Raw genomic sequence first — 12,360 nt, 5'->3', positions numbered from 1 at the left:
TCCTCTGGCCAGGAGGAATTTTAAAGGTGATTATCCTTCCCTTTATATTTATGACAACAACTGTAGTGAATTCTCAAATTTCTAGCATACTGGAGTTCCCCTTTACTACCTTGGCCTAAGTTTGAAGCAAGGCACCTTCCAGATAAGATTTGGAAATCAGTACAGGAACATAACGAACAGAGAGTGGACAGAGTGAAGCTTCCAGTGAGACAGGAGCAATATGCACTCAGACACAAAAATCATCTGCTCCAAAGGGCATTATGACCACCACTACAGAAAGCCCCTCGTCCACATTTAAGTCAATACTGTGCTTCATACCAGAAGATAGAGGGTTATTTGTGAGCTTGCTAATGAGCTAGAAGAGAACCAGTTTTGCAGGAGAGACAGCTCCTTCAGACAATAACCCACCTGCGAGTTACATGTAGCAGGCAGTCTGCTTTCTGCCCTGGAAGAGAGAGGCAAGGGAAAAACACAAGACTTGAAAAATTATTGTATTCAGAGAGCTCTGCTGTAATTACACTTTAGAAAAGCAATTGCTATCCTGCCTTGGATGCTCCCAGATTAAATCAGCTACCACTGCTTCAGCATGAGGGGTCTGGTTCCAATTAGCGTCTCTCTGAGAGACTCCAGATTAATGAGGATGACATGCTTTGGGGGTTCACCCAGACCAGCACAGGGCTGTGTCACTACCTGCCCTGTAACTTTGTGTTCTTCTGTGGTATGTTGCTTCGGCTCAGAGCCCTGAAACCAGCCTCTTGCTTACAACACAGTGACCTCACCCTGGCTTTCACCAGTCAGGTTATTTCTTGTAGGTTGACACCAGTAGCCCTTCCAGCCAGGAGTCTCCCCAACACCAGTACTCGGCCTCTCTCACTGTAGCACTCACAAACCTTATCCAGGCTTCTGCTCCTTTAAAGAGACAGTACACAGTATCAGCCCGTTAGTTTGGCTGAAGAGGTTACCCTTCAGTTTGAACTACTGCATTGAGATGGTTGTACAATAAAACAAGATTAAGTTTGTTAGCAAAGAACAGTAATGTAAGTGATACCAAGTAGAAGGAATTGAGATAGAATTGTTACAAACAAAAGTAAAAACACGTTTCTAGGACTCAAACCTAACAAACTAGGGTCTTGGTCTTGCCTATATTCAGGTTTCCAGAGACTTTCATCCCCATGTTTGAAAGGTTCCACTTTTCTCGGATGTACAAGAGTTCTGGCCTCTTGTATCTGCCCAGTAATGGAAACCAAAATGGCTCCGTCCTCACTTAGAGCTTCCAAAGTTAAATGACCTTGCTTCAGGAAACAGGAAGGTTTCCTAGAGCTGCAGTTTCCATCCCCTGTCAAGATTGTTAAGTGGCCGTCCTCCACTTAAGGTTTGCCTGATGGCTTTGTCTGCTTTCAAAGTAAGTACTTCCATTGTTTCTTCTTGCTCAACTTACAAGGGAGATTTCAGAGGAACAGCCGTGTTAGTCTGTATTCGCAAAAAGAAAAGGAGTACTTGTGGCACCTTAGAGACTAACCAATTTATTTGAGCATAAGCTTTCGTGAGCTACAGCTCACTTCATCGGATGCATACTGTGGAAAGTGTAGTATGCATCTGATGAAGTGAGCTGTAGCTCACGAAAGCTTATGCTCAAATAAATTGGTTAGTCTCTAAGGTGCCACAAGTACTCCTTTTCTTTTTACAAGGGAGACACATTCAAGCAGGCAGAACCACATTCCTTTGTCTAGGATGGGGTGACTTAAGCCCTGCCTGCCAAACACTATTTAAGAACTTATTTCCAGCACATAGTTATAATTTTTCATACATCACCGATGAATACACCACTCCATAACACTAATGATCAGCTTGTTGCCAGTTTGCATATGACACCTTACATGACCCCTTTTAGATACAGATTATGCCAACAGTGAGTTGGGATACTGAGTTAGTCAGGTCAGCTGAGGCTGTCAGCTACCTACCAGGGAGCCCCCTGCCCTCTGGCATTGGGCTGCTCTTAGGGTCAAAGTGGGTCTGAGAATTAGTCAGAAATTGTGGTTATGGTCTCATGAATCTGCTGCAAGAGGACAGAACTGTGGGTTTGTGTCAATGATTTGATATACAGTTTAAAAGAAGTTATTCAGCAGTGACTGATTCAGCTATTGGAAGAAGGGTTGTCTGAAAGCACCTGACCTGCTCTGAGTAATGAGAGGAACAGAGGAGCTAAAGGGAGTTTTAAATGGCCTTTGTATCCATCTTCTGACTGTCATTTCTGGAGCACTTTGTGACCCACTGGACACTTTCAACTCTCCCTTTGCATTTCACTTGTACTGCATGAGATAAAAGAATCTAGCAGGTCACAAAGCACTGCTGAAAAGGCAGTCACCAAAAGTGGGAGATGGGAAGTAGTAGAGGAGTCAGGAACAGACACACACATAGCATTTTACATCTTCAAAGCAGAGGGCAAATGTTAACCCAGCGGCAGCTCTGGGATGCAGGCTTCATCCCTGCTTCACCAATAGGAACAGCCCTGGAGAACTCACTTTCCTGGATCCCAGTTCTATAGTCAGCCCACTAGGCCACATTGCCTTTAATAAAGCAGAAGCACTAAGGCTCAGGAAATTAAGAAAAGAAAGGGAGGCCAAAGAACTTCAGTAATATATTCCACATCATACAAGAAGAGTTTCAATAACCTTCCTTCCACACTTCTATCTTGGGCATTTATCTGGCATGGACTGCTGTAGTATCCAAGCTCACGTCATTTCTCTCCCCCTGTATGAAGCATTGTCCGTGCTGGAATTTGCATAATGTGCTACAAATAAGTTATTTTAATAATTTTTAAATGAAAAAAATATTTATTTAAAAGCTCTCCAGACTGGTCTATTAGAACATGGCTCAGATTGCTGAAGGCACCTGGACCAATGCACTCGAGCCATCTGTTAATGCTACACTAAAACCAAGGCAGGGGGTCAGGCCGGCTGATACAGCACGGGCTGGTCTGGGAGTTGGGCTAGCTGGTGCAACTGGGGCGGGCTGGCGGGACTCCTCTGGTCATGGGGGAGGAGGGGGTGTCTCAGGCAGAAGGGGGGGGTGGTGGGTTAGCCTCCTTGAAGCGGGGTTTCACCCATTGCCCATGTCCCAGCCCACAATAATACATACATAATTCATTTAATTCAGTAGACCCCAAAGAGACTTAAACTTAATTCAGTACCTTTTGTCAAGGATATAGCAGGAAATTGCCATATCTGTCACAAAGACTTACTAGCCCAGGCACAGACTTCTTACTCATGTGCCATGATAAGACATTGTACACGACTATCAAAGATAGATAAATTTGTCATAAGCAAGTAGAATTTCAAGGTTGTCTTAGAAATGTTGGAGTTAGAATAAATCAGTATCTGATGGCTCATCCGCATGGGGGGCTAGAAAGCATCTTTGCTGCTTAGAAGGCTTATATGGTACAAAGACAGCTGCACGTGCCATGCACTGCCATTTAACTACCGCAGAAAATGCAGCAGTGGAAGCCTTTGTCCTGAACCTATTTCCAACTTGCAGGACTTGTGTAATTTTCTCTATAGTGTTTGTACTAATTCTTGAACAAGTTGACCCCCGCCCCATGGATCATAGTGGACCAAAGGCAAATCAACCAACCCAAGCGGTTTGGGTGATGGCAGCATTCCATAATGCCTGTCTCAGTCTTATGACTGTGGGCCAGTAGCCGGCCTGTGTATTAACTAAATGGAGGCAATGGAGCGAAGTTCATGTGCACTCCATCTTGCCAAGCATCAGCTTCTACAGCATCAGCATCTACAGTGCTGGGTAGAAGGAAGCAGTTCAAGGCCTTTGCTGAAGGGATGTCACAGACTGATGGTGTCACAGATGAGATCTACATTAGCTCATCATGCTAAGGAGTCACAAAGGCAGGAACACTCTTTTGTTTGGTTTTGCCAAATTTTCAGAATGTGACCAAATGGCCTCAGCAAAGAGGCAAAAAAGTGACAATCCCCTTCCCCCTTGGGCGTTCATGCTGAGGTGTTTCCTGGCCCCTTGGGGCTGCACGGTGTTATGACAGTTGGAAACTGGAGTTTTTAACTCAGTCTGGTGCATTTAAGACTCTGCAGCATGCTGTGAAGGATGCTCGCTCAGAATTTAATTCTCCTGAGTAAGTTGCTCTAAACATTAGATATAGAGTGACATCAATTGGTGAAGCATTCTTGGAGTCTGTCAATCAGAGGTGAAGCAATGCATTCAGGGGAATCTGGGCAGCAGCAGGCTGCTCTGGATTTGATGACCCCCACCTTAAAATATTTGGAAATCTAGATTAAAAAGGAGAACTGACTTGGCAATTTACTGTGAGGCTGGGGAGAAGAGAGAAGTTGGAGATTTGGGGGTTTCCCCAAGATATTTGCTTCTCCCTTTATGCTAAGAATCGTGGGGAGCCCTTGGTTACACCATTAGAGCTTAAGCCAGGGAGTTTAATGGGTTACTCTAACTACCTACTGCCTCCTTGTCTTCCTTCCCTTGCTGGGCTCTCATGTCTTTGACCTCAAGGATGCATCTTCCAGAATATTGGAACTCTCAACCTGAAATCTCAGGGCTAGGTAATGAATCCCCCCATTACTAATCTCATGTGTCAAAGGAACAGTGTCCAGTGTTGTAGTGAAGTTTGGAAATTCCATGTGTGTATCCTGATGTGAAGTGGACAGGACAGGAAGGACCAACATTGGATTGACCTATCTTTTTGTCTCGTACTCAACTAAACAGCCCTTGTATGTTACAGAAGTAGCAAGCCTTGGAAAGAAGCTGTCCACATAGGAATAGTAGCTATTTAGTTGTTAAAATTCTTTTATGTTGGCATAAATTTTTTTGCTCCTTCCTTTATTGCATTCCTTTTATTATACTTATTGTTATTCATCCTCCTTTAAATCTTCCTGCTCTACCAGACCCGTGGTCACTTATGTCCACATGCAGTTCCATTTATTTGTCAATCATACGGTACTTGTTTGTGCATCTAGAAGTATTTTTTCACACAACGCACAGTCAATCTGTGGAACGCTTTGCCAGAGGATGTTGTGAAGGCCAAGACTATAACAAGGTTAAAAAAAAAACTAGATAAGTTCATGGAGGATAGGTCCATCAATGGCTATTAGCCAGGATGGCAGTAATGGTGTCCCTAGCCTCTGTTTTTCAGAAGCTGGGAATGGGCGACAGGGGATGGGTCACTTGATGATTATCTGTTCTGTTCATTCCCTCTGGGGCACCTGGCATTGGCCACTGTGGGAAGACAGGATATTGGGCTAGATGGACCTTTGGTCTGACCCAGTATGGCCTTTCTGATGTTCTTAAGAAAAACAGGACAACTTGTAGATGATCTGACTCATGTAGGCCTGTCAACAGGGACAGAGCTAGTTTCCTTTGAAAGTTTGCTAAGATTCCTGCTGATGCTATAAAACAGATCTTCTAACTTGAGTGATGGCTTATTTTTCCAGGCTCCTGTCCGATACAGTGGCTTTTCCCCCTTCCCTCAGTCTTGTCAATTACTCAATATTCTGTCCTCTCAAGGGATTTTATTTTTCAGAGTCAGAACCTTCAAAAATCAACCTTAAGACAATGAGTAGTGCGTTCTTAGCAACAGTTATGGAGTGGTGAATTTTGATCTGCTATAAAATAAGTCGTTCATGTGGACCATCTGTCATAAATGACGTTACCATATTTCTCATGACCTTGAAACTTGTAACTTGCAAGTGAGGGACAAGATAGTTGCCAGCAATATCATTTCCAGCCTGGTGCTTCAGTAGGAGGAGCTGATTACAATCAAACTGTGATTCACCAGCAACGGCATGAAGAGCCATACTGTCCATTGTGTGCCCAGAAACAGGGAGCAAGGACCAGGGAATAACATCCCTTATTTCTCCCGACATGTAGTCTCCTCCAGGATCTTGCTGCAATACTTAGGATGGGAGTAGGGATTGTTAGCTACTCCAAAGCTTGCCTCTTGCCATGTGATCTTGTGACCATGCAGCAGCACATACCGTATATGGCTTTGGGTCATTGAGAGCTCACTCATCTACAAGCCTGATATTTGAGTCATTCTCTTCTAATTGCTCTTGGGCTGGCATCTCATGACACTTTCTTTGAAGCTCGGCAAGGCACTAACATCTGCCAAGTGAATATGAGCATGTTTTAGGGCAGAACATATTAAATGCTGCTTCATCTGAGTAGCCCTATGTGAACTTTCGAGCTTTACACTGAAAACTTAAAAATCAGTACTTTGGACAGTAATCCCAGCAACACTTGCATTTGCGTGTATTTCACAGGCATTTAAAGCACAAGGGTACATTGTGCAATCTTGTTGAAGGAGATATCTTACGTGTCAGTTCTTCAAATGTATAATGCCCCAAAAGAACCCTGGGTATAGCTAAACATAGAGAGGGTGACATGAACTAGAAAAAATAAAATATAGCCGAATAATTAGTTGCAGTCAGTACTGACTTGCACCATCTGAATTTCATGGACTCTTTACATCTGGGTAATTTGTTCATTTTTTGTGCGTAAATACAAGCTTAATTCACTTGTGAGCTCCCACCTACCTCAGAAAACTGGGACTTGAGTCTTGCAGACTCCGCTGGAAAAAAGGTGTCTTAAAAGCAACATTACTGTACTGGAGCCTCTGTCTTGAGCATCTGGAAGAACCTTCCCACTTGCTGATTAAAAACAATCTCCCAGACTCACCAAGCCTCCCAGAAGTTCTGTGGAATAGTTAGACAGAAGGGAGACCAGGACTTACTGTGGTCAACTCCTTCCTGGGTAACGAACTGGCTAAAGACATGCCATGGCAGTGCCTGTTCCACTAGCCCCATCTGTGATTCAGATAGGTAAATTCCCTTTGCCTCGGGCAGTTTGTTCTGGGAAGCAGAGGGGTGCTGAGTGCCCTTCGTTTCAGATGTTTGCTGTAACAGAGGAACTTCATCCCAGTCCACTTGTTCAGCCTGCAGCTTCTAATCCAAGCTTCTAAAACTTGCCTGAAGACCTTGCTTAGCTAGAGCCTATTCCAGTCCACTGAAGCCAATAGGAAGCATCCAATTGACTTCAATAGACTCTGAATAGAGCCCACAGCTGGACCATTTTCTAAGTTACGTCCCAGCCTTCTGAAGTTGCCTGAGCCAAGCCTCAGTAGATTGTGTGAAAGGAGATCGCAGCTCCTTGTGGAGGAGTTACCGTCGTCTTTGGATTTGGATTCAGAACTCAAGACGAGAACACAAGGACTGCAGAATAGGCCGGATACCAAGAGAGTGAGGCAGGGAGAACATGTGCATGTGCTACATACAGAGAAAGAAAAGGGATTAAGTGATTCAACACAGTGCTTCTGCAAGTCATAATTTTAAGGCTCAGAAGCCTCATTGAAATTAGCTTTGACAGAAGCTTAATTTTATTGCCACTTTCCTGAATAAAATTTGAGTTCTATCCTAATAGGAACATGGCTTTTTTTCTTCTTTCTGAAACCAGCATCTAATCTGAACTCTGTGTCTATGTGTGTGTTTTCACACCATATCTTTTAGAGAATTGATCAGAAAGAAGTAGTTTCTCTAGCTTTGCACTTTGTTGTATAAGGAACTAACAAAATAAAGGTCCAACCTTTTGTTCAGTGTGTGTGAATTGCCAGGCGTTCTATGAATAAATAAGCCTGATGATTTATGCAGCCCGTTACAGAGTGTTGTGAAGGGGAGGAGAGTCCCCCTACTTCCCCGTGCCATTACAGATGCACGTTAAGCAAAGCAGGAGGTGTAGCACTTTTGCGCTGAATCATATATGCACATTTATATAAAAGTGTGAATGCTGCCTTTAGACAAAGAAAGCTAGGGTAAGCTAAATCTAGTGCCTAAATGGAGTAAGGTGTAAAGAGAAATGCATCTCTGCTTTCTGTTCAATCTGGAGGAACGTGAAGTGGGAGTATCGAGAATGTCAAGGGGCAACTGACCTTTGACCTTGTATAATATTTATGTGTGTGAGAGAGAGGCTTTAAAATGTGCTAGTCTGGAAAGCAACGCTTCAAAAATGGCACTATGAGGTTCCAGGCTTGTTCTCTCAATGACTCCAGATCAAATCTACTCAGTGTAGAGTTTCGGAGGAACAGCCGTGTTAGTCTGTATTCGCAAAAAGAAAAGGAGGACTTGTGGCACCTTAGAGACTAACCAATTTATTTGAGCATGAGCTTTCGTGAGCTACAGCTGATGAAGTGAGCTGTAGCTCACGAAAGCTCATGCTCAAATAAATTGGTTAGTCTCTAAGGTGCCACAAGTCCTCCTTTTCTTTTTTCAGTGTAGAGTGTTTGTGTTTTCTAACTGCCAGTCCTGTAAACTTCCTCCAGATTCTGAGAATCAAGCTGGGTTCACAGGTGTTTGGAACTTGGTAAACAGTTCTGTTGCTCATTGCCCAGGGCGTAGACTGTCCAGCTCCCTCTTCGTTGTCTTGGCACTGCAGGGCTAATGCAAGTAAAAAAGTAGTAACGTTGTCCAGTCCACTGAAGTCGGCATGTACAGATGAGGGTGGAGGACAGACTTTACCGAGTAGCAAGGGGCCATTTCTACATAATAGTTCTCCTCTGAAAATCTGCCTGACTAACAAAACATTGAGCAGGCTCTCCATAGGTGTGCAGATGAGTTAACAAAAAACCAAAACCTCTGGCCCTGCAGAGTTTACAATAAGTTGCAATGTATTTTATCTATTTCTGTGCCGACAGCATGCTAAACTTTATATAGTCCTTGCCCTGAACATAGTATGGAGTACTATGCTAATGTAGAATGGCTTTCAAATAAATGGGTATGGAGTGACAAGCCCTAGGAAAGGAGATGGTTTGAGAGGGACGAAGGTTGTGGGACAAGATCGTGAGATGCTTTTGTTATGGGCATGCTTTGTTGGATCCTTTCTTAATGTATAGTTAGTGTTCAGGGGAAAATATGACCTATTTGGGGTTTTGAGGAAAGTCAGTTGAGAGCAATCCAAGGGAAGCAGAAATCTATTACAGTCCATGGATGGCTAAATGATGGTAACTGAGCCACCTGAGAGATAACAATTCTGAGTGTGGTCCCCAGGCTTGTGGGGATTGGAGGACAGTGTCTGTGAATGTGGGTGGGGGTACATCCCTGTCACCCACAAGCTAAAATATTGATGCAAATTGCTGTCCTTGGTAATTTCCTTCTTCCCCATTCCTATGTTGCAGTTCTTCACCTCCCGGAGTGTTTGAGAAAGAATATGAAATATACCGGGATTACAATACAGAAGGTCAACTTCTCCACTACAGGTAGCTGACATTTATCTACAGTAACGGGGCTTTGTCTTCTGAGAATGACTGACTGAAATGTAAACAATGCTGTATTGTGTGTGGGATTGGGGACGCTATTTGTGAGTGTGTCTGTGAGGGGAAAGCGAACTTCATGTAGAAGGAGGTATTGAACGCCTTATCTCTTTATTCCTTTTGATCTTCCTTTGTAAACTTTGGCTCTCTAATGTCAGGATGATAATGTTGTCTCCTGTTTATTTATAGTGGAAGCTCTTTGGGACAGGAACTGTTCACTACTGTGTTTGTATAGTACCTACCACTGTGTGGGCTTGATCTGGGTTGGATCCTTGGCACTAGCATTATAAACATGATAACAATTGTTAGAGCAGGGCATTTGGAGCCCTGGGCTGGAGGCAGTTTGGTGACTGGGCTGGGAATGGAATGCAGGAGTTTCCTTGTTCTCAATCCTTTAGACCCTGCTGCCTTGCCAGTGTGTTTGATTTCTTTAGATATCTTTCCTGCTGAACATGGGCTGGATAAGACAGTAGCAAATATTCATTTATGGGAGTGATTATTCTGTGTGCATTTCGGAGGTTATAAAAATTGTACTTCAGACAGAAGGCTGCAGGTCTGTTTCTTCTGTGCTGTAATCTTGTCTTTTGAAATATGCTCAACTGCTTACATAAGGATTTTGTATAACAAATTATCAATATTTGCTTTGATTTCTCATTAATGGTAAAACTAGATATTAAAAAAACAGAGGGGGAAAACCCCACCTCCATATTCTCTGCTTGCTGCTCACAAAGCCCTGTAAGGCTAATGGGACTCTCACATCAAGAGGAAAATGGGGACCCATTTCAGGAATCATGCAGGCTCCAGCAGTCTGGAGCGCTGTCAGTCACCGCTGCCTTCTCCGTGAGCCTGCAGCTTGCCAGGATCTGGTAAGAACAGCCATGGCATCATTTGTCCACCTTGGGGCCAGTTTTTGTTGGCTTTCTGAGGTTTTGTTTGGGGCTGTAGGTGTTTTTTTATTTGGGTTGTCTGTTTCATCAGAAAGTTCAGTTGGTTTCAGGCACAGATTTTCTGCCACCATGCCTCCTCAATCTCTACAGGCAGAGGAGTTGGAGGCTTCACCTGGGGGAAGGGAAGATAACAATGCATAACGTCAATCCTAGCTTTAAGAAGAGACAACCCATCGTAAGAGTGTCTAGCACTTCTGCACACAGTGCACCTTAGAACTGTGGTTGAACCAGTGCATTTTTTGTTCTCCAAACACAATGCACTGCATTAGGAGATGGAGTTGGGTAATATTGCTAAATCACAACAGTTATAGCATTGATGGCTTCCTGGTTGCTCTAGGCAGAAACTGTTGAAGACTATATGCGTTCAGATAACCCACATACGTCCATTACAGGCTGACTTGTGAAATGCTCTACCTGGTCATTGCATGTTGACAGATGGTGTTTGTACGCATAATGAAAGTTCAAGGCGTTCTAAGCAATGGCTTACTGCAGCACTTCCCCTCTTAGTGTAGATAAGGCCAGAGTGGTCTGTCCCAGTCTGTTCTCTAGAGCTGTCTATCCAAATTGGGGATGGTAGGATTTTCTCTTCCTTGTGACTGGCAGAGTCCAAAGTAATCCAGAAGATAATACTTGGACATCAGTTTTCTCTAATGGAACCGTTTTTTCTAATATCAAACCTGAGGCCTCTCTCACATGGACTCGCTGTCCAGATGGCACAAGCAACATGCCTGATTTCAGTCACAACATTACAGTTCACAGGAAAGTGGGATCGAGCTCTGATGTGCTGTCTGACTGTCAGAGAAGCAGTTCTCCAGATCATCATGCTTACATTAATGTATCTCTTAAGGATGTTAGCGCTGTTGGTTAGTGGGTGTCAGATTTCCGGCTTGGATATGAGCTTCAAGGATTGTTCAGTTCAGTGTTCCTCTGAGCCTTGATTAACATTCACAGTGTGTGAGCTCCTAATGGGACATCTGTAGGCTCCAGAAATTAAGGAGAGGTTAATGCACCAGTTGCAATCACTTCAGTTTTTATTTCCGACTAGCATTTAGACCCACTGTTTGTGATGAACATTTTTCCCCAGTTAGTTTCAGATCCTTAAAATGCTACCTGCCCTGCTGGAGGAATACCATTGAGTAACAGAGTACACTCATATCCTGCCAAATATTTGGTATTTTGAGTGTCTAGGACTGTGTGGAAGGGTCGTCTATGATTCTTCAGCAACATTTGTTCTGTAAAATGTATAGAGGCTGAATTGATATTCTCTTCGCCTTTCACCCACTTTGGACATTTGAGACACTTAAGATTTGAACTGGGGCCAGGGCTCATCACAGCAGTGCCCTATCTTAAGGGGTCCACATGGTGCTTTGGTAAAAGCATGGATTGTTACTATTTATTCTTATTTATGATTTGTATTGTGGTATCCCCTGGGAGCTTCAGTCATGAACCAGGACGCCATTGTGCTAGGCACTGTACAAACACAGAACAGACAGACAATGCCTGCTCCAAATGCCTTACAATGTGAGTGAGACAAGGGGGGTGAGGTAATATCTTTTATTGGGCCAACTTCTGTTGGTGAAAGGACGCACTTTCAAGCACACACAGACCTGCTCTTCAGGTCTGGGAAAAGTCTGAAGAAGAGCTCTGTGTGAGCTTGAAAGCACATCTCTTTCACCAACAGAAATAGGTGCAGTAAAAGATAGTCCTTCACCCAACTTATCTCTTTTATGTCCTGGGGCCGACACAGCTATACACTGCAGACTACAATCTAAGTATAAGACAAGAGGCAACAGGAGAAGCACAAGGAAACCGAGACAGTACTGGTCACTGTGACGGGCAGCCTCAGGTGCTCTGCTGTAATTTGGCCTCAGTTTAAGATGAGCTGGAGCTCCCTGCATGAAACTACCCTTAGACCAGCATGGTCCCTGGTTAGTGACTCATCCATTCTGACATGATTAATAGTCAAAATCTGCCCATTGAAGAGGTTCTTGCTTGTGTGATTTGATGGCTGTTGGCAGGGCTGATGTGGTGGTGAGAGCTGGCTGAGAAGCCTGCAGAGGCTGAGTTGGTAACTTTCAG

At 43.8% G+C, this 12,360-nt stretch overlaps 1 protein-coding gene across 2 annotated transcripts in view; it reads left to right on the top strand.

The window, feature by feature from the left end:
• Window positions 1-12,360, top strand: part of ARHGAP39 (Rho GTPase activating protein 39) — a 417,477-nt gene that overhangs the window by 165,887 nt on the left and 239,230 nt on the right. For both annotated transcript variants that reach the window (XM_048841846.2, XM_048841845.2), the window contains exon 3: window positions 9,200-9,280. In XM_048841846.2, coding sequence (XP_048697803.1) covers window positions 9,200-9,280 — 81 coding nt within the window. The remainder of the gene's footprint in view (window positions 1-9,199; window positions 9,281-12,360) is intronic.

Source organism: Caretta caretta, chromosome 2, assembly GCF_965140235.1.
Source record: "Caretta caretta isolate rCarCar2 chromosome 2, rCarCar1.hap1, whole genome shotgun sequence".
NCBI lineage: Eukaryota > Metazoa > Chordata > Testudines > Cheloniidae > Caretta > Caretta caretta.
Note: the sequence above shows the minus strand (reverse complement) of the source record. Positions and strands in the feature narration are given on the sequence as shown.